Here is a 23727-nt window from a genome sequence, read left to right as displayed (position 1 = left end):
ACAGGCTTTGTGCCCACGCATTTGTCTTGAGTGCGAGTAGAATGCATTCTGCGAACGTCTAGCATGGTCCGGCTGGGAGCCTCTGTTGCGTCTGTCTCTTGTATGTAGCGAACCGTCGCGTCGCCCGAGGTCAAGTTTTGGAAACTCGAAGTTGCCCGTGTATTTGTGCTGCTAAAGTGCAGGAAATAATGCCCGGAAATGGGGGAATGCTTGGAAATCGGATGTTTTCATATTTTATGGTATTGTTTGGGATGAGTCGGATATTTTATACGCCATGTATGTAAAAGCCAATTGCTTTTCCGCCCATTCACTGCTTTCGCACGTTTCGCCTCTACACGCAGTATTCATGTCTTAATACCAGAATGACACGTGCTTGTAACATGCTGTTACATACTTGTAAATGTAACATGCTTCTAATTTACTTTTCTTTCAGCTGATGCCGTCCGGTGGAGCTTCATACGGGAACTACTGCTTACCTGGGATCACAACGTTGCATGAACGCACAAAAAGTGTGGAACGAGCTTTTATATAGAGCAAAATAAATATTTCCTCATTTCACAAGGGGTCTTGCGTCTACTTTGTGAAATTGCACGTGGCACAGATTCAATGGGACTTGACAAGATCGCTCGCAATCATTTTTACCAAATAATAAACCGATTCTGCACGAAGACTATGCGCGGTCAAGGAAAAAAGAAAAAAAAGGGGGTTGGGGCGCAGCCGGCGTGCTAGCTAGCGTTTAAAATGCGCGTGCCCAAAATCGAAAACGGAAGTGATTGATGCCGACCGCTTGGCACGCTGCAGTCAATTTGGCCGCCGGGCTCTATGGGAGTGTCTATGGGAACAAAATCCCATTGTTATACCCGATAATTATTATAACCGAGTTGCGTGAAAAAAGCAGCAGGGACAAATATACAAACATTTTATTTGGATAGAAAGAAAGAAACACAGTTCCACTTATTGACCCTTTTCGCGGTGATCCCGTGGGCACTGCCATGTTTGATCGCATGGTGAAGTGTCCATTGCTTGCCTCAAGTGCCTTCGTTGTCTCCGTGTTTACAATGAATGTGTATGACGCCGGTGCGGCTTAGCGAACCTCTGTTTCGGGAGATATCGTAGACAGTGACTGGATGGATGACACGAAGCTTTGGCCACAGCTTCAGAGAACATGCAAAAGCGCTTTCGGAGCTGATTAAGCTATGTCCAAATGGCACGAGCATCGTATATGGTGCTTGTTCTGAAAGCGGGGCTAAATATGTATTTTAATCTATCCAAACCTTCTGCTCATGAATTGAATAAGGATTAGCGTGTTTTGATCTTCGTTCTTTATTTGGCAAATACTGTGAAGCAATGGCTTCTCATGTTTCTGACTCAGTAAAGTTCCTCGGTGCGGTTACTGTTTGATTATTTTCTGCCTAATCACTCGCGGGTGTGCTCCGTTCTGATAGATTTGTTATTGCTGCACACAAGGCTTGAAACGTAGCTGTTCTGTACGTTGTAGTACCTTGTAGCAAAGATGTATTATCGCTAGCAACTCGCTTACTCTTGTGGACCTTTACGAAACATTCAGTTTCGACTATTCGTGCGCTATCAGTGTAGTACCTTCATTTATTGTGCGTATATAGTGCGCATATATTCAAGTGTGCGCCCACTCACTTATTCTTGAAACGTTGGCGAAAGAGTGGGCGTAAGTTTCCTTGCCAGTTGTGGTAGATGTGTATAAATACTGTGCGCGAAACCTACTATGACAGGAAGCGGCGCTACTCCCTTTATCATTGTTTAACGAGCGGTACTCACTCTTGCCGAAGTACCGGTGCTGATGCCCTTTTTATTGAAAGGTAGCGACACAACGCTGGCAGATAAGCAAACTTCTGTAGCCTCAAGGAAAGCCGTACGGACAGTTGCAGCAGCGGTCCGCGAACTTGGTCGCCTATATTCACTACATTCCTTAATATGTCAGTCACTATTTTTGCATCCAACTACTGCACACATCTTCAATCCACATGATTCAATCCAGCATGATCGGAGCACAGTGTGTTAGCGAAAACTCAGTTGCATTTCCGACAGCTGATCACACAGAAGTGAGGTAGAAGCTGTAATGATTTCCTATTCGTGTGCGGTCGCTGAGGCATCGTATGGCGCGCCACCAAAAGCGCCATCTCGTTTCTCTAGAACAAACTGCTCCGCGAAAAGGGTCAATAGCATTACCGGTTTTAACAGTACTCGAATGTAACAATGAGCAACTGCCCACCCTGAACTTTTGTGTGTGTTCTATGGTAAAATAACTAGGTTACTACAATGTTTCCATGCCTCATTATTGGCAATAATATATAAATCTGGCTACCGGGTGTCTGCGCTGAAAAAAAAAAGATGAACACGAAATATTGGGGAAAAAAAAAAAATACTGCGAGCTGCTTCGCCACACCCACCTTTTTGATGCTTTAGTTGCCCCTCTCTGTTCCCCTTGTCGGCGGGAGGGGTGGAAGAGGGGCGGGCGAGGCCAGTGATGCGATGCGACGAAGGCATGCTGTTTACAGTGCGCGGAACAAAGGAGGGACTGGCAAAGCAGCTCACCTTTGTTTTCTCCTCATTTTCTCTATATTTCTTTTCTTTCTCTCTTTAAAGGCAATGCGACAAAGGCGTGCCGTGTGGGGGTGGTGCTTGCAGCACAAAGTCCTGTGTGACAAAAAGGCTTGCATCCCCCCCCCCCCCCCTACCTTGAGGATTTTGCATTCTTTTTCCTTTCGCATGCACCCAGTAGCCAGATTTAATTGTTATAACCGATAGCACGGCATGGGAGCATTGTAGTAAATGGTTTATTTTACCATAGAACACATATGAAAAATGTCTGTGCATCGGCTACTGATTTTTAATCCGATATATTGTTAAAACCGGCATCATTATAAGTGGTTTCGACTGTACTGGGTGACAATGTATACTTATGAGACCACTGGTATCATTGGCATGGGGATGCATTGTCATGTGCTATTTTCTCAATTTTGCAGGCTTTCTTTATTTGTTGGAAAATTGGCCCACACAAGTCCTAGGTTGTTCTAAAAGCTGTTATTATTTCTGAACATCCTCCGTAAGCATTGCATGTACACCTTATCGATTACGTAAATTAATAAAAGTAGGTAGTTAAACTTAAATAATATACCTGTGTTACATAGGCACCCGTTAACTCCTTTTCTCCTTTGTCTTTATGTTCAGGGAGATGTACTCGGTGTTACACAGCCGCCTTTTCACTAAGGGAGCTTAATGAACTTTTGGTGAAGGTAGTTTGGCAATCTCCCTTGGCAGCTGAAGGGAGCATAGAGTTTCCTACAATAATTACTAGAGGAAGCTACGATTGTTCAGCCACCATGGGAGTGATGCTTAGTACATGGATTTTCCTGATCTTTGTGCTTCTGGATTCAGATGTTCTTGGGGCTTTGTTTATCATGCTTTATCTGTCTTCATTGTCCTAAATTTCAAAACAATTTATACTTTTATAAATGCAGAAGACTCTGCGAACACGCATAATCACGACTAAGTGCAGCGGTTCAGCCTGTTGAGGTGGCCAAGTCCAAACGCACTTGCTTGGCCACGAGAAATTCTTGAGAGTATTCTATGCCACTTGTATGCGTCTGTCGCATAATGGTTGCAATATCGGGCTTGTGTGCTAGAGGTCCTGTGTTCGAATCCGGCTGTCGGACAATTGTGATAATGTTTATTTAATTGTTTATAACACAGTGCTTTGTTGAATATGATGACTTGACTAAGTCATGAAGCCATTTCAAGCCAGAAAGACGAAATTTAGGCAAATCTGTGTCCTAACCATCATTCCCATGCTGGCTAAACTGCTGCGCTTGCAGCTTCCGTAGACACTAGCGCCAGAGTTCTCTCTAGTAATTATTGTATGAAACTCTATGGAAGGGACTACTCTCGTTCTCACAGTGCTTGACATAGAACTGAAATATTAATTTTGTTTTATTTAATTTACTCTTCCTTGTAAATGCAACAATTTTGATTCCATTACAGATCAGCTCAAACTCTTCTTGATCACATTTATGCTTGCAGCTTCCCTGTACTCTCAACCCAGGGCGCTCCTCGATTGAACACACAAAAAAGTTTTAGGGTGTCCGGAATTCTTTATACACAATGGCAGTTCTATAGTACCGGGTTACTGGACGCTGGTAGCGATGTCTTGTCATGCTTCGTTTAACCACAATGACTAGTAGATATGTTTTAGTGTCCCATGAGTGTTCTTGTAAAAAAAATAATAATAATTTAAAAAGGCAACATGTACACGATTACACCGCTGCCAAAAATTTACACCAGCAGTAAAGTATAATACATTGAAATCTCGTTGATAAGATTCTGCATAATACGTTTTTCGGGATAATATGTTTTTTGTTATATGCGATTATGTTCGGATAATAGGATTTTCGGATGATACGTTTTATTTTCCGGTTCCCGTGAAGATCGTATCAACGAGATTATACTGTACATAATATCTCTGTGATTGTCTGGTGAAGCTCTGAACCACCTAGTGGTGCCACCAACCCAGCCACTCAAATTTACGTCTCCGGTAGTCCGGTAGTCTGTTAATGGTAAGAAGTTTGCAAACTAAAACTCTTACAGGCTCCATGCTTCTTTTGTTCAATGTGAGATTTATTGTGCGTGTCATGTCATGGTTGTGCTCCGTTGTGCTTCGTAAATGTGTGTGAAGTGGCCGGGAACAAAATGTTGCAGTCGGGGCACACAATTACAGCAAGAACAGCAAAAATTAGTATCCGTGCCACGCATTGCACAAAAACACGGGTAACCACACGGTTGCCAGCATTTCTCTAGGAGTCGATGTTTATTGAGTGATTTTTACTTTTTAGAGAAGCAGTCAAATTTTTGCATAAAAATCTTATAATAATTTATTGAAACAACTTTAGGTAAAAACAATTCAAAGAGCAATTAGAGCTAAAATTTTTGTGCGTGTATGTAAACCGAGCAGCACCTAATGTGCCCTTGGCAGCTTTTGTGAAAAACTTGCGAATGGTTGTGTGACATGACAACTACCTTGACATCAAACTCCTTTAGGAAGTCTCGCTCGTGCCCCCTTAGTTCAAGGCAGTTCACGAGTGCTCGTGTGACACAGGTATTAGTTATTTGTGCGCAACAAGAAAAATACTCATGACTAGCATGAACAGAAACCTGTCAACATACAGTGAACTTCGTTTGGGTTCCTTGGGTTCATTTGTGCTCCTACCAGTTGAGAAGCTGCTCGATTACCCACTGTTTTGCTAAGCATGAGGCCATGGGATCGAATCCCGGCCATGGTGGCCGCATTTCGATGGAGGTGAATTGCAAAAACGCCTGTGTGCTTGCGTTGTAGTGCACGTTAAAGAACCCCAGGTGGTCAAAATTAATCCGGAGCCCTCCACTACGGCGTGCTTCATAATCAGAACTGGTTTTGGCACGCAAAATCGCAGAAAGAAGGAGAAGAATGTTTAGTTGCCATAGCCGGTATGTAAATAGTGTTCTGTAAAATCAAATAAAGAACACCCTTCCCCAATCTGCCTGTATGTCACTCATGTTGAGCTTAACCGATTTACTTCAAGACGGACAACTCCGGCTGCAAACCTGCTTGGCAAATTTGTTGCTCCCAGAGCTGCTAACATCCTTGGCCACTTTCACCTCTGTAAATATGGAAAACTTCTGTACGTTCACTGCTTTTAAAATAGTTACAGAAATGCTACTGCTTTTGACATATGAGAGCATGTTTAGTACAGCACTGAGATTCTTCTGTACTTTGTACAACCCTTATGTATGCTACAGAAATAAGCAAGCGACTCTTCTCACTTCCATCACCCTTTTGTTTCAGCCTAACTCCAGAACAGAAGAAGCAGGTGCTGCTCCTGTATGACAGGCTTGGACCAAAATGGACTGATATGGCGCAGAAGATGGGCCTCGCAGCAGAGCAGTTGAGAAGTGCTTTTCGTTTTTTCAAGGACAAAGAAACGTTTGGTATGTATTTTGGAGTATTCATGTAATATAAGAACGGTAGAAAGCTCAGCTTATAGTTTTTTTATGTCATGAGGGCAGCTTTTGCTAGGCGCTCTTACGTAAGTTTTGAGGAAGGAACTGCCTGTATTAATTTCAATTTCTTAAGCTTTTAAGCTCAATACAGCAGGCTTAAACAGCACATGCAGTGATGTGATTGCTGTCTCAAGTGTGTCAAAATTTGCCAAGAGGTTAAACCTGCTACATCCTGCTACATTTATGTAAAATTGAATTAACTTGTTCCTGGCCTACTCCCAGAGGTCGTTCTTGCTGTCCTTCAAAAGAAAAAAAGCCATTCAAGTTTTGTTCAGTCTCTAATTACTGCCATTTTGTATGTTCTCATGAAAGCAGGCAGGCGACCTGGAGTGGTTGCTTAGTGGCTATGGCATTGCGCTGCTTAGCACAAAGTCGCAGGATGAAATCCTGGCCACGGCGGCCACATTTCGATGTGGGCAAAATGCAAAAACACCCATGTGCTGTGCATTGGGTGCACGTCAAAGATCTCCAGGTGGTCAAAATTTCCGGAGTCCCCCACTGTTGCATGCCTCATAATCAGATCGTGGTTTTGGCCCATAAAAAACTTCATTTTTTCTTTTTTAAAGCAGGCAGGTGCATGCTCTGGAGTTAAAGGGCCCCTTAACCACCCTGAGCTCGATGTTACATAGTGGCAGCTGTGTACCAGTCTGCAATGAACATGCAGCCGCAATATTTTTATTTTATTTTTTTGAAATGATGCCTTGATTGTAAAGTTACAGGCATTTCATGAATGACTACATGACCACTGCGGTTTATCGCTTGCCTTCACTACCCTTACCACTGGTGCTCTCTCCTCTTCATGTGTCCTCACCAACTCCCTGCAGTGCAGCGAAAGCTACGGGTTGCCTCAACACACCAGAAGAAAGGTTTCTCTGTTGTCTGCCTCTAACGGTGCTCCATGCACCACCGACTGAATGGAAGCTTTATAAAAGCTTCAGCGGTGCCGAGTGAGTGGACCCGCCCCTCCATTCTCAGAATACACAGCTGGCAGTCGTCATGCTGGTGAATTTACCCTGGTAACATCACGTGCAAAACCCTGTTGGCTTCACAACATGCGAAGGGGCTGGAAAAAACCCTGCGGAGAGGAGCATGAGATTGTTTTTATTTGTGGGGCTTCCTCGCAACAGGTAGCGCGACATTTTCGGGAAAGATGATCGTCACTGTATAATGTACACAGTGTGCATGTTTATTAAAGAGAGTGTAAAAAAATGTCAAATTGTTTAGGAGCCCTTTAAAGATGCAGGTGCTTTTAAAGATGCAAGTGCACTTGCTTTTTGTGGATAGTGCAGAAGTGCCTTGCAGAACTGATTCCCTATCAATAACTGCTTGTACCTTTCAGCCTTGTCTGTTCATATCCCAGAATCCCTCTAACCACTTTCTCTGTTGCGTAGCATTTGTCCCTGGGCACAGCAACAGCTGATGGTGAGCATCCACTGGAGATGTGTAGTTAAGGCTGAAATTTGATTGAATACTTTTTTAATAAGTGGTGTTGAACTTGGCTGTGGAAACCAAACCTCTATACCTGTCAATTTCGAGACCTCAAAATTAGGGAGACTTGTCATGCAGAGGTGGGCGGACGTGGGAGGGGAGGTATCATACAAAGCAAGCAGAAAAAATAAAGCTACAAACAAGACATGCCATTTATTTGAACAACCTAGAGTACAGGCACCTACAACCTACAGTACAGGCACGGCGGACACAGCACTGCCATGGCGCTAACCAAGCAATTACTTTGCCTTGTGCAGGGTATCATCGGTTTTGCGACGATAACAGCTGGACGTACGCAGCTTGATCATTTCCTCGACGATGGGTTACAGCCTGTTCTTGACAATCTTGCGTTCAACCACACGAGGTCGTCACTGTTCCTCAGCACGACACTGCTGGTGACACCTTATGGCCCTCGTGGTGTGACGTCATCCGAGGCTCTCGGTATAAAAGAAGCTATGCACTGATTTGACTTCTGTGGGCACAGCGGAGACAGCACTGCCATGCCACTAACCAAGCGATTACTTTGCCTTGTGCAGGGTATCATTGGTTTTGCGACGATAACAGCCGGACGCACGCAACTTGATCATCATTTCCTCGACGATAGTCTCGACAATCTTGCGTTCAACCACATGAGGTTGTCACTGTTCCTCAGCACGCTGCTGCTGGCGACACCTTATGGCCCTCATGGTGTAATGTCATCAGAGACTCCCGGTATAAAAGAAGCTATGCACTGATTTGACTTCCGTGGGCACAGCGGAGACAGCACTGCCATGCCGCTAACCAAGCGATTACTTTGCCTTGTGCAGGGTATCATCGGTTTTGCGATGATAACAGCCAGACGCACGCAACTTGATCATCATTTCCTCGATGATGGTCTCGACAATCTTGCGTTCAACCACACGAGGTCGTCACTGTTCCTCAGCACACTGCTGCTGGCGACACCTTATGGCCCTCGTGGTGTGATGTCATCAGAGGCTCCCGGTATAAAAGAAGCTATGCACTGATTTGACTTCCGTGGGCACAGCGGAGACAGCACTGCCATGCCGCTAACCAAGCGATTACTTTGCCTTGTGCAGGGTATCATCGGTTTTGCGATGATAGCAGCCAGACGCACGCAACTTGATCATCATTTCCTCGACGATGGTCTCGACAATCTTGTGTTCAACCACACGAGGTCGTCACTGTTCCTCAGCATGACGCTGCTGGCGACACCTTATGGCCCTCGTGGTGTGACGTCATCAGAGGCTCCCAGTATAAAAGAAGCTATGCACTGATTTGACTTCTGTGGGCACGGCGGACACAGCACTGGATGCCTCTAACCAAGCGATTACTTTGCCTTGTGCATTGTATCATCGGTTTTGCGATGATAACAGCCAGACGCACGCAACTTGATCATCATTTCCTCGACGATGGTCTCGACAATCTTGCGTTCAACCACACGAGGTCATCATTGTTCCTCAGCACGACGCTGCTGACGACACCTTATGGCCCTCGTGGTGTGACATCATCAGAGGCTCCCGGTATAAAAGAAGCTATGCACTGATTTTACTTCTGTGGGCACGGCGGACACAGCACTGCCATGCCGCTAACCAAGCGATTACTTTGCCTTGTGCAGGTCAGCTATATATTGATATTTCGTTTTGTAGTGACAACCGTTGTATTGTGATCCTGCCGTGCCCCACACAGTGTCTTGAAATTGCGTACAGCAGTGTTAACGTCTGTAGACTTCTACTGTGTGGCGACGTTAAGCAAAACCCAGGCCCCACTCAGAAGGAATTGTATGAACAACTGCTAGATGGGCAAGCTACCCTTCGGAATGAGATGCTAGAGCTAAAATTTCAACTTGTAAAAACTGAGAATGTCATCAGTGAATTGCATCATATGTTTGCTCAGTTTGAAAGAAACCTCTCTGAAACCTCAGCTATGCCAGACCAGGCAAGCCAAATGCATTCATCACTCTGGTCAATAGAACATTCCTTAAGCTTTCAGACTAAAAAATTCTCAGACCTTGAGGATTGAAGCAGGCAGTCTAACCTTGTTAGTCATGGCATTCCGGAGGGCCCAAATGAAACAAGCATTACTCAAGGAAACAGTAGATAAGGAAGTGTTCTGAGATAAAATGGAAGTGAAATGCGATTTGATAGGGCGTATCCACTGGCTTGGTAATCAAAAGGGCAAAACTGTAAGGAAGGGCGAATATTCGGTATTGTTGAATATTCGATCGAATTATTCTCTATTTGCTATTCGCTTCGATTCGAATTCAGGTATTCGATATTTTCTAATTATTCGGCACTCCTGAATAGGCAGCCAGAAGCCACAGACGGTTGGTGCAAAAACATATCTCGGAGGCTATGCTTTACGTCATGGCTGCCATAGATCAACTGCAAATCTCGAAGGCTATACATTTTTGCATTAAAGATCCGGAAATGTGCCACACAAAAGAGCTGAAACGGCGCTAGCGTCCAACCGAAATGAAGCGGCGAAGTCAGCATCGCCATAGTCATCGGCAGAAATCATACGTGAATGACAGCAACGACGGAACACTTCGTGCCTATTTGTGTCTTTATTGCACTTACCGCTGCGCATAACAACGTGTTGGCCACGGGATTTTATAGTCTCCATCCAGGATTGCATCAATAGCGGCCGCAGTTTCTTCTGCAGCGGTTGCGGTAAAAAGTAGTTTCATTTTGACTCAATACACGCGTCGGCCGCGTGCCTAAATAGCTGTGTAGTCGCCATCCATGATCGCATAGATAATGACCGCAATTTCGTCTGCAGTTGTTGCAGCAAACGGTATTTTCATTCTGACTCGGTGCGTGCGTCGGCTGCGTACTTTAAGCACCGCAAAGTCGCCGTTCATAATCGCGTCAATAGCGGCCGCGGTTTCCTCTGCAGCGGTTGCGACAAACAGTTGTTTGGGATGAAGCTGTTGGGGATGAAGAGCACAGGCTACATCGCGATGGACGTGCGATCTGTTGGCGATCAGCATAATGACGAAAAAATAATCGGGATGTGCGCGCAGTAGTGCAAAGCGTGTCGCAAATGATGGTGCGCGCCGCGGCCGTGCTGCGAAGGAAGTCGCGAGGCGTCGATCGCCGCTGCGAGAGCCAACCATTCAGGAAATGACTAGAATTATAGCTTCTGCACTGCTTTTGTGCAAAATAGCAAAAGGATTTGCTTATCCATTCCACTTGTAGTAAGCATTTGCGTGTTGTTTTCTGGATACCCTCAATAATTTGACATTCAGTTAACTCGGACATTTTTTTTTCGGACCCGTGAAATTCGAATTAACTAGGTTTTACTGTAATATGTGAATAGGTTGAACTATTCGATTCAAAATTATTCAACCAAATCACTATTCGCTTCAAACCTCAAATTCACTATTTGCCCATCCCTAGGCAAAAGGGATGGGCAAATAGTGAATTTACATTTACAAGACTAACGAAAAGAAGATAATACTGGAAAATGCGAAAAAACTTAAAGGGTCCAGTATTTTCATTCATAATGATTATTTGCAGTCAACATTAAAGAAACGCAAACTACTTTAGAGCAGCGCAAAGCAAGACAAGCAACAAGGAAGAAAAGTAAGCTTGATTCATCATAAACTTGAAATTGACAGAGACCTATATATCTGGGAGGAGAGTCGAAACATAAGAGTAAAAATGAGAGATTGTCGAAATGATCAGGCAGAAGCATGACGTGATACTGCCCTTACATGCAAAAAGATCTGCCTGTTAAATATGAATTCTCGCAGCATTAAAAATAAAACTGAGTTATTGGAATTACTCCTAATGCAGCACGATCCGCACATTACTATTATAACAGAAGCGGGGCTTCATACTGAAATATCTGATGACGACGTGTTTCCTCCTCTTTGTACTGTTTTCCGCAGGGATTGCTTAACTAGGGGTGGCGGAGTATCGGTACTTATTAGAAATCAAATAGATGCTATTGTACTGAATGACATTGCCGAACTCGAATGCTTGTGCGTCAAACTCTTTTCATAGGCACACATTTATTCTCTATGCTTTATACAGGCCTTCCGACGTCGCTCCAGAATTCCTAGCCAAACTACAGGTTCACTTGCACCAGCATAAAAACAAGAAAATAATTTTGTCTGGTGATTTTAATCTCCCTGGTATTAATTGGGATCGGCTTGATGCCGGAAATGACGTAGATGTTATCTTTGACATAATGTTAGAGCACGATATTATCCAAGTCGTAAACCAGCTGACTCGGGCGCATGGCTCTTGCAGTTCTGTATTAGATTTAGTGTTACTTCCCCATTGTATTGTTGATTACACTGTACATATCGAGCACGGGCTATCTGATCACAAACTAGTCAATGTTTCTGTGCCGATGTCTTGTCATAAAGTGCAAAGAGAAACTGCTGTACATTACTACAAAGATTACTCACGTGGGGATGATGCGTCAATTATTGATAACTTGGAGGCATTTTTACCGATTTGATAGCAATGATGTTGGCGCTTTATGGGAATGTTTTAAGAGCATGTGCCGGTATTGCCTTGATAAGTTTGTCCCGAACAAACGAAAGAAAGTACACAAGGAAATGCTGTGGATGACGGAAGACATCATCCATTTAAAACGCAATTTGAAAAGATTAAAAGAGAACTGTGCACCACTTAACGTCATAGTATAAACCAGCGGAAGACTTGCAAGTTCATTGCATTGTTCAAGGGAACATTATTTCAGTACAACGCTACCAAGCGTTATTAAAACCGACCCAACTAAATTTTGGAACTACTTGAGTGAGAAAAAGAAACCAGTTTCACAGATTTCTGATAACGGCGTTATTATTAACGAACAAACAGGCATTGCCGAACAATTCAATATATACTTCAACAGCGTATTTTCTGCTGCAACTGATGGCTTTCCCGCTGCCACAGACACTGCAATTACAAATTTTTCAAATGTTATTAGTTACCCTGGAGTGCTCTCAATGCTACTTAATACCCGTGCTACATGGGCAAAGTAAAGTGCACTTTGAGCGAGTGCACTTCGCGGCTAGTGTCATTCGCAGGCTGCCACACGGGAACGCTTAGTGACACTGCAGGGCGCACTCGCCGGCGAGTGTGTTACGGCGAACTCACTTCGCGGTGGCAAAGTGTGTAGCCTCGTTAGCAATGAGCAAAAAATAAGTAAAGTATTATTGAAAGAAAAGTTGGGACTAATTTTTAATAACATTGTTTTAAATTGGTAACATTACAAGATAGTAAAATGTGTCACACCACAAAAAAACAAGAACAGCAAAAAACTACTCTCGTTCTCGAGCTGTTCACGACCACGCCGGGTAACGGCTGCGCAGTTGTTTGGAAAAATTGAGTCGTTTTGACTGTTGCTGGTCAAGTTGACGTCGTTGCCAGCGCTTCTAAAGGTGGATTGTAAATGTTGTTTCTCACTATAATAAACTGTTTTCGTGCACACATTTTTGTATTAACAAATATATGCTTTCCCGTCTGACTCCCGATCGCCATGACCATCAATTTGAAAGAACACTTTTCTTTCTCGTGTAGCAGCGCGCCGCCAAAGTGACACTAAGTGCGCTGAAGTGCACTCGCTCAAAGTGCACTTTACTTTGCCCGTGTGGCACGGGTATAACTTGAAAACTAAGACTTCTTCTGGACCCAATTACATACCAAATGTTTTTCTTTGCTGATATGCCAAACCTCTCACAAAGTACCTTGTCATCATATTTCATGCTTCCTTGTCGTGTTCGAGTTTGTTGAAGGACTGGAGGACAGCCCGTGTGGTGCCCATATTTAAGAAAGGTGACCGACTACTTCTAGAAAACTACCGCCTGATCTCACTAATGTCAAGTTGCTGTAAACTATTTAGGCTTGTTATTGCAAAAGCCCTCAATGAGTTTCTTGAGAACAAAATTCTAACCAACTCTCAACATGGTTTCAGAAAGAAAAATTCTATAGTAACACATCTAGTGACGGTCGTTCACACTTTTGTTTCTTCCATTGAAAATAATCAAATTAATTTAATTTTTCTGGATTTTAGTAAAGCTTTCGATAAGGTACCTCATTCCAAACTAATATTTAAGCTAAAGAACTATGGCATACCAGAACTGCTTGTTTCTTGGATCGCTGAATACTTAAGCAATTGCGAACAGTTTGTGGATGTAGGTGGGCATCACTCGACTTGTCTTCCAGTCACATCTGGGGTACCACAGGGAAGTGTATTGGGCCCTTTGTTGTTCCTCCTGTACGTGAATGACATTGTTGATGTTGTAAAGCTGAATGTTGAAATAAGACTATTGCAGATGATTTTGTGTTGTTTAAAGAAATTACCCACACTAGTGACCAAGATGATCTGAATGATAGCCTCAGTAAAGTTTTCTATTGGTCCACTCACTGGGGGATGACCTTGAATGTTGAAAAAAGTGTTTTTCTTCCCATTTACCGCAAGAAAACCTCTCTCTTATAGTTATATGCTAGGCTCCTCTGCACTTAAACAAGTTACTAACTAGTATAAATATTTAGGTGTCACCCTTTGCAGCAACTTTTCCTGGAACCTTCAAGTGCAAAATATATCTTTCTCTGCTTTCCGTAAACTGTGCTTTCTCAAATACAAGCTTAAACACGCCCCATCCTCTGCTAAAATGCTCGCTTATTGCTATTTAATTCGACTGAAGCTCGAGTACCCCTGTATCATCTTGGATTCCTGCACTCAATGTAACATAAAGAAACTTGAACGAACCCAAAGATTGTAAACCAACTACATTCGGTTGGTTTACAAAAAATTTTCGACGTTTGACTCGCCAAATGAAATAATGAGGTCTAATAATACTCCTACACTTGAATCGCATCGAAAAAAATGACTGCTTGCCTTTCTTTCTCAGTTACTTCATAACAAATTGGCACTCGACCTGGCATTGTATGCAAGTCCACTAGTAACGAGACCTACTCGCCAACATCACCAAAATGCTCTAACCCCCTATTTTGCCTGAACCAACCTATTTAAATACTCTTTCTTTCGACGCACCATTAATGACTGGAATGACTTGCATTTATAAAAGTTGTATCACCATTGTTTACTTTTTGGAAGGAAAGAGTGGAGAAGGAAAGGCAGGGAGGTTAACCAGTTCAGCACAACCAGTTTGCTACCCTACACATGGGATCGGGATGAGGGGGAATGAAAGATAGGGAGGAGAGAGAGAGCACATAACACAGCACACTCAGCATTATTGCTGTATTGCTGCAGCATTTTGTTGTATTGGCATTGTTTTACTTCTTGTGACCTAATATTGTATTTTATCCACCCTGCATTGACTTCGTGTTCGCAGTATGTATTAAATAAATAAATAAATTGATTTGATTATAATGCGGTCAAGATTTTAAGGCGATTGTACAGTTGGGGGACCCAAGAAAAAGAACTTTAGTATGCACACTAATATAGGCGTTATAGAGTAGCCAATGGATTGTTAAGACTCGACGAAGACACGACGAAGGACACATAAGCACTGTTGAGGGCATTGCCTTGTGCCAGTCTTGGAGACCACGATTTTGACCACCTATCTGCAGCATTACATTTGGCAAGGGTTGTGACCAATTCAGCAATGACAGTGCAATGTGCTGAAATTATCTTAGCTGTGTAGCTGAAATGGCAGCCTTACAATTGAATCGTAACCTGTTGATTTGGCTTAGTTTGACAAGGGTGGCACACCTACTGGCTGGTTTTTGTTACAAGGTTAAACCAGTGGCTGTCTGTGTGCAAGAATCAGAAATTCCGATTTCTGGGAACTATTCTTCTCAGTCATACAGCCAAACAAATTTGTCAAAATCCTTGCACTGATGGCTAATTCAGGAGAGTTGAGAGGCATGCTGTACACAGCGAATTCATTTTTACAAATACATAGTGCTTCTTGATAAAGGCTGTAATTTTTTTCTTTTTAGATTTTGAGTAATTTCTGTACAGTCGGGATGGGTGGTGGAAATTCAGGAGTCTTCCTGACATATTAGAAGAGTTCGTGGGTATGAACTTCTGACACAAATAACCACCTATAACACTACTTCAAAAATTATTTGTTGGAGTGTAACTTTTAAGCATGAAATGCTTTTAGCTCCCATTGTCAGCGACCTTCATGTGACCTTGAGTCAAAAGCCAGAGCTGTTATCCAGGCACTCAAACGACAACACCTGGCATCGTTGCGAGAACAAAATGAGATCATCCGAGCAACCAGTCAAAACGTAAGAAAATGCCGTCTCTGGCCCCCAACCTTTTGTACAGGACCGCATTGCATATGCTGGTTACTGTAGAGTAGCAGTCTGGGTCAGTTGGTACATACTGAATAGTAAAAACCAGTCAAAATTTCAAAATTACAAGCTAATTAAGAGTTCCTATTAACTAGAATTTTTGCAGCTTTTGATGGGATATTTTATTCTCGCATGACATAGAACTGCAGCGCCAAACAGCAGTAGGGCATTAATGTTACGTAGTGGACACCGGCTCAGCTTGCTGATAGCGTCATTTCTATGGTTCTAACCAGGTAAAACAGCTTCCACAAGGCAAAAGTTAGCGTGCCATATGCGTAGTGGGTTGATAGCATTGTTTCCATGGTTACATCTTCCACGTGGCGGTCATGATAATTAGGCGATAGTTAAAATTGCTGTAAAATATAATGTCATAGTTTTTTCGCAGTACTCTCAATATCATGCAAACGTAACTAACACATTACAGGCTGTCGAGGTGAATTCAAAGCTTTTTCACATTCAGACTGGCAACAATGCAGCGAAGATAAGGGGCCGCACTTTCCCTGTACAGAAACGTCATTCAAAGATGAACTACCTAATAATAAGCATTTCGTGACTGCCTCAACGATAAGCCATGAATCTGACAGGAGAGCGGCAATATGTGGATCACTTTGCACTGGGAAGCCACCGCAGAACATTACCACAGGGTTTGGCTACAAGAAAACACAAGTGTACCACACTGCCAAGACTCTCGGGAAGTGTAGCATACAGGAAGATGTCAATGCAGACCAATCCAAGTACAGAAGGCAAAGTGAAAGCAAAAGAACAGCATATCCTCCCTGCAATTGAAACAACAAATCAAATGTTTAAGTCTCAGCATGAACAACCTCTGAAAAGCAATATGGGTATGAAGTCCACTTGGCAGTGCATAACGACCTGCAGTGCACATCCTTTGTTCGAAGAAACCGCCACCAACTAAACTGAGCTTTTAACAGGAAGGTGAAAGTCCAGGCTCTCCTAAACGACCTGAAGCACGCCACTGCTGGCTTCCTGAGGTTCTTCACAGACGAGAAGTTCATTCAAGACAAGACGATGATCCGCCGAATGTGACTGGCGTACCCACAGTCATGCACAACAAATTTCCCGCCTTGGTGGGAAACACCAAGGGTGTGGCGAGCACTAAGGGTGATGTCATGGCGACCCACATTTTTTAGGATGGTCTGAGGATGACTTCTGACTGCTATCCGTGCTGAAAATGGTCGTGAAGCCCTGGATGTACAAGGTGGCCCCTGGAAGGAAGTACATACATGTTCCAGCGGGACTCGACTCCGGCGCACAAAACAAGGAACACATAATTGGGGCTTTGTGACACTGTGCGCTCTTGCTGGTCCCCCGACTTATGGTTTCCCTCCAGCCCCTTCTGCAACCCACTTGACTACTATGTGTGGGGTGTCATTGAGGCAAAGGTTAACACTAAATGCCACACCACCAAGAACGGCATGAAGGTATCCGTAAAGCAGCTGATGATGAACCTGGGCAGCGATGAGTGAGGCATGCCTGCAGCCTAAAATTTTTGGTCTATAAGCTTGAGGAGGATGTGGTAGTTGACTGAGGTTATATTGAACAGTTTCAATCGACAAGGCTTTTTCTAACTTTTTACAAAGTTTTGTACAAATGCCTTGATATTGTTTTTAATTTTTGTTCTATCTTGTATGTTCGTTTTTCACCTAAAAATTTTTCTTATTTACCTTGACGACCCTGTACTTTTTTAACCAATGATCAGAGCACTGCAGATCAACCATCTGTTGCACAATGTGCACAAAATCGCAGCATGGGGATGCTATTAATGTCGGTGAACAGGCTTTCTTGGGCACATTGCAGGGCCGCTTTATTCTTTCTCTTCCCCGGTGTCATTATTGAGGGCCATAGCTTAGTTCGCTAGCCCTCACCTCCATAAACCTTAACAGGTGTCTAGGAGTCTCTTCAACTTGTCATTCCAGACTGCAAGGACAGCTCTAAAAGTGAACGAGAGGGTGGCCAAGCCTCCAAAATGTCCTCCTTCCTCCCCCCCCCCCTTCCCGCCCCCCTTTTAGCACCACGCACTGCCAAATGTTGGAGTGCCCTCCTGCACCCCAAACGAAAATTAGAGAGTCATGCTTTGCCCTAACTTGGAATTCATTTTTAGCATCAGCGGATAAGGACGGAAGGAAGACGAAGCGCATTGTGTTGTCAACGTCTTCCTTCTTTCCTCGTCCGTTGGCACTAAAAATGTTTTCCAAGTTAGAGTACCAACATGCCCAACATACAGCAATGCTTTGCCCCTCAACGAAAAAATTCTGCCGCCACCACTGCCAGATTGCCCAGGAATGTTTAAAGCTGCGTGCACCAATATCCATTGGCTGAAAGCAGTGCCTCATGTAGTCCTGAGCAGTCCGGCACGACAAATTGAAGAGGCCTAAAGTATGGCAAGCACTTGATTGAAGTCTACCAACTGTTGCCAATAAGAAAGGCATGGAGAAATTGGTTGTAACGCATTCATGCAATGCTTATGCGGTAGGCATTAATTGGGTCTTTAGAATGTTATGAACTTGTCAGCATGGCATATCGATGCAGCAACTGCAGTTTAGTTTTCGTCTTTTTCCTTTGGCAGCAACTGGCAAGTGGGAAAGATCAGAAGATGACCTTCTCAAGGAGGCAGTTGAACTTCAGATTGGCAATGGCAAGGCAAAACTGAAGGACATTGACTGGCAGGCAGTTGCACGTCATGTACAAAGTCGAAATACAGTTCAGTGTAAGAGGCGCTGGTAAGTAAATTGCCATTGACTTGCCCTTTGCCTGGGAGGATAGTTCTGTACTGTGGTTTGCCTTTTAACACTAGGCAGACTGCAAATATATATGGATTTATTTGCTGAAATGTATGTGCCTGGGGGAGCTTGCAATGCCGTCAGGCTGAGAAAATGTTTAAATTTTGTCAGAAAGATAGGATGCAAGTTCAGTCTCATTTTATTAAATAAGTTGCTTTCAAAATTCTAATTCTGTGCCCACCAGGATACTGAACTAGAAAAAGCTTCCTGTTCATCTGGGTTTATGTTCATTGTGATCTGACTTCCCTCTGGCTCAGAGAGTAAAAGATCAGTCACAAGCTGATTCGCTGGGCCAAGCCAGTTTGCGAAACAGTTTGGCACAGTGCACTTCATCCTTGACCTTCTAGGTTGTTGGCAAGTGACATGATTTTTTCATATGCACAAGCTTCTCTTGGGAAGAGGCAGAGGTGGGCCCACTGGCATGTGGAAGACAGCAATTGATATTTTTATGTAAATATTAAGCACAAAAAGGGGCAGTCGGTGCACCCACCACCTCAACACACCTACCACCCTCTTTGCTGTGTTTTTTATATCCTGATCCATGCTGAGCATATCCAAGCTGTAGAAGTCTTATGAGGTGTTCACCTCTTTCGTTATCAGGAGAAATCTGCTCATTTTTGGTGCTTTTATGCTTTAACATTTTATTTCAAGACGTAGTAGTCTGAACATATGCTGCGATACATAAAATTATAGCCTGATCACTGGTGTGTGGAATGGATGTATAGCAGTAATAATTGCTCATTTTTTATGTAAGTACTGAGTGTAAAAAAAAAATGTCACAGTTTCGCCCTAAGGGCGAAGCAATGAATGCGATAGCAACACAGCAATGTCATACGAAGTAAGGTGAGCGGCTTTGGTAGCAACAACACGCAGAACTGTTGTCGACGCCATCGGCGTTTTGCCCGCGTTAGCTCAAAATGCGTGCGGCGTTGGTGACTGTTGCTGGAGCCTCTGATATAAATAGGCACTTGGTGCCGCAGCTAAACGTCGCCTCCCTTCCCTCCCCCTCCCCCACGGCCTCTCACGCGTCTGAAGAAGGCGCGTTTGCTCTACATATATGGTGATTGTAAAGGAGAAAAGAGACGCCTACTTCTGCAGCCCTTAAGCGAGCACGGCGCAGAACGCGCGTTTGTTCTCCGCCGTGCGTTCACTCCCCGTGAAAGACGCGCCCCTCGCGCCCTTTCACTCGCACATACAGCGTTCGGCGCGCGGCGACGATTTCTTCTCCAAATGACGTCATACGGAACCTCACGGCGACGGCGACGCCGACGGCAGAAATCTGCTTTTGAGTGTCCATATAATTGCTATCGCAATAAAATATTAAATATACAAAATATGCACCTGGGTCCCAACTTTTGTAAGTTAGACCATGGAAAAAAAAATGCAAATTTATTAGCATCGATGTGGGAAAGCAGTAGCTTCGCAAATATGAAAATGGGTAAGTTCCATTTGTACAGGGAGCATTTGTTTTTACTCATTGCAGCAGGCTCATTGTATGGAGTCCCTGTTTTAGTCCATTCTTTAGGCTTGCTAAGCAATGGTTGTCAGGTCAGGCAGCATGCAGAAGAATTCTCACACTTAATTATTTCATTCGACCAGCTTTTCTGGGCAAGCAAGGTGGTCTAGTATGTGTCCAGGTGGCGCTGGGGCCTCCACATGCATTGTTCAGTTCCTGTACAATACTGTGCAGTAATGTGGAATGTTGCACAATATTGTACAGTAATGAGTAAGGGCACTTGAACAGGGAATGTTCAAAATGTAAGAGCTTAGAAAGCTAGTCAAGCTTTGGTCGAAGGTCGCTCTAATCGACTGCGCGCTCTTGTGTAGGTGAAAACCCTGCACGGTGGGAAGGATTGCTCATAATAATTTGTGCATACACTTTTGAAGCACTGATGGATAAAAGCAACCCACGGGTGGTAAAATAAAGTTGCACTTGATATTACTCTAACAAAATTGTCGAAATAATGCGCTCATGAGCATCTACCGTTGTTTGAGACATCGTTAAAACATCCTATATATCTGATCAGAAAAATGACAACCCGAGATAAGCTTCTGTGTCTTTGCTGCTGCTGTCATTTAAAAATTATCTTGCCGAATCGACCAAAGTGCAAATTTTGATTCTTTATATTGAAGAAGTGCTGGGAGCACCAGAGCCTAATCTCAAAGATACCTTCAGTCAAATTTTTATTTTTCCAGACTCTCCAATGTGCCAAAAATTGCCAAATCTGACAAATAGCTTATGTTCAGTCATCATTTCAGCGGGTGCATGATGTCGCTAGTAGAAGAATTCCAACAGAAATGTATAACACGTACAAAAACTGTTGATCAAATTGATCGATTCCTATAGGCATGGTAAAGAAAGGGTTAAATGCATGGAATAGAGCATTGATGTTGTAAACATTAAAAAGCTCATGAGTTAAGCAGAATTACCTTGTCATTTTTTTTTCTTTGTGAATGAAAAATAGCAATTCAGTGGTAAAACAGTGCTGGCATTAAAAGAAATCTCTCAACACTAAAAAAAAAAGAACTAGAGTCTTTGATACAAGCCTAATATACTATATAGCGTATGCATGAGGATGAAAAATAAATATTTAAGAAAACTGCTGTAGTCTTAAATTTATAGAAGAAAACATTTTATCTCCTGTGCATTACAGTGTCCAGAAAGCAATGAATAAGCATGCAGAGCGATCGCCGTAGGCTGGAGCTCAAACTACTTCACTGTAGAAATTATATATTTACTTGAAAGGGTTTCTTTAAAAAAGATACCTGCCTGTCATGTTGCACACACACCAGTAACACCAAAGCACCGCACACCAGATACACATCAGCAGCTGACACCTCTCATAACTGACGCACCTGACGAAGTTGGCGACTGATAAAAGCTATGCAGAACGAAAAGAACATGGAGAAAGAAAAAGACTCCAAGGGAGATGTCAAGTGACAGTCTTGAAGTCTAGTCATAAAAAATATAAAGGAGAAATAGGCGCTTGTCAAGTGACAGGCACGTGGTAGCTTTTAGTCGCTGTACTTTGGCTGCATCTGCATGCATCTTCTTTGGTGTTTTCAGCTCTCACCTCTTGCAAGGTGCTAAGGCGCTGGGATGAAAATTGGCAAAAAAAATTGTGCAGGTTGACGCCTGTGTTGGTGGAACCGTAGAATGCCAAGCTTTCTAAGCATTTGCACGGATATTGACATTGATGCCTGACGTTGTTTGCTGCATAGCGCTGCAGTTCTCCTTTCACATTCTGCTTCTTCAGTAATCTGCCTAGGCATCTCTGGTGGTCTTGTCATTCCACCATTCGTATTTATACCACAAGATTGCCCGTAAACACTGCCATGTGAGCGCACTGCTTGGCATGATTGATGCGTCCATGGTTCCATGCTTGAGATTTTTTCATGCCTTGTGTGCGCTGTGCTGGAGAGGCACCAGACAATCACTGCCAAGCATTAACCAGGTAGAGTATGTAAAGAAAGCTTTGCCTTAATATTTACCGCAGTTAAGGGGGGACGTGGCTTTGAAAATCAACTTCCTGATTTCTTCATGGATTTTGATGAAAATTGGCACAAATGTTTAGAATGTCTCCCTGATACTTCCATAAAAGTTTCAGAGTGATACCTTGAGAACATTTTATTGAGCAGAATTTTTCTCTCTTGAACTTTCTGGAGGGCCTGGGGAGCTTAAAAAACATGATGGAAGGCTCGTTGAGTATTGATTGCATAGCTCAATGCGTGTTGAAGGTCGTGACAGTCTTACTTTTTTTTTTCGCAACACAAATTTTTTAGATAGTCATTTTTCAAGTTACCTTCGCACCAAGCACACTTTCGGGGTGAACGAATAGCCACGCCATAAATCGGGGTGAACGAATAGCCACGCCATAAATTTATAAAATGTCAAGATAAACATGCGAGACTGTCTCGACCTGCACTGTAGTCCAAGGAACGTGACAAAAAAAAAAAACAGAATCAAAATAGGCTAAACGGTAACGAAGTAATCAGCTCCAGAAACTGAGCAGAAAGGCGAAAAAACAGTTTTGAGAAAACGGCTCTCAAAGTTGCACCTTCTCTTCAGTTCTCTAAAACACACCAAAGTTGTAATCTTTGATGTGTTTTGTGACGTGGGGCTTCTTGGACATGTGGCCTCTGGTCTGCTGAGCCTTCGTTCTGCCTTTTTCATGTTTGTATGGCATTCTTTACTGCTGCTCTACAAAGAGCATGGTGCCTGGGTTTCAAACCAAGTGAGGTGCAGAACTATGTGGGCATAAATATACAGTAGTTCTAGCGTTGTATCTGCAGACTGCCTCATTGATAGCAGCCTATAGTGCAGTCAGTGAGGCATTGTTTTCTTTTGGTAGAATCGACCACGTTACTGAATGAAGGCTCTCAGCAGCCTTCTGAATCATCTTCCATTGAAAATGGCTATGGAGGTTCGGAGAGCCACTGATAGATAGGCAGCAATGCAGCTGCTAGGTGCTTTCCAGCCTGTACTTTTGTATCATGCCTCACTTCTACAGCCAGGTGTCTGTGCCAGCCCAAGTGGCCTAGTGAACAGAGCTCATGATGAGGTTCTCTTTATGAAGGGGTGGATGATAGGTATTATTACTAGATATCGTGACATTACGATAACAGAGTCGGCGCGCGATGTGCTAAGTCGCGGGTCGATCCGAGGTGCCGATGTGCGAAATGCCTGGTCGCGGGTCCGCGGAATAGACGCTCGACGAGCTTAGTCGCGCAGTCCGAGGTGCCGATGCGCGAAATGCCTGGTCGCGGGTCCAAACGCTCGGTAAGCTCAATAGCGCAGTCCGAGGTGCCGACGCGCGAAATGCCTAGCCGCGGGTCCGAGGAATAGACCCTCGAGGTGTCGACACTCCATGAGCGATGTGCCGACACGCGAAATGCCTAGCCACGGGCTCGAGGAGTCGACGCTCGAGGTGCCGACGCGCGAAATGCCTAGCCGCGGCCTCGAGGAGTCGACGATCGCGGTGCCGACGCGCGAAGTGCGTAGCCGCGGGTCCGAGGAGTCGACACTTGTTGAGCGATGTGCCGACGCGCGAAATGCGTAGCCGCGGGCTCGAGGAGTCGACGCTCGA

General features: G+C 43.8%; 1 protein-coding gene across 1 annotated transcript in view; it reads left to right on the top strand.

Moving 5' to 3' along the window:
- The window catches only part of LOC119434511 (transcription termination factor 1-like), an 89594-nt gene that overhangs the window by 38830 nt on the left and 27037 nt on the right, over positions 1-23727 (top strand). The window contains exons 7-8 of the mRNA XM_037701663.2: positions 5855-5997; positions 18427-18580. Of these exons, the coding sequence (XP_037557591.1) occupies positions 5855-5997; positions 18427-18580 (297 nt within the window). The remainder of the gene's footprint in view (positions 1-5854; positions 5998-18426; positions 18581-23727) is intronic.

Source organism: Dermacentor silvarum, chromosome 1, assembly GCF_013339745.2.
Source record: "Dermacentor silvarum isolate Dsil-2018 chromosome 1, BIME_Dsil_1.4, whole genome shotgun sequence".
Lineage (NCBI taxonomy): Eukaryota > Metazoa > Arthropoda > Arachnida > Ixodida > Ixodidae > Dermacentor > Dermacentor silvarum.
This window is presented reverse-complemented; position numbering and strand designations above follow the sequence as displayed.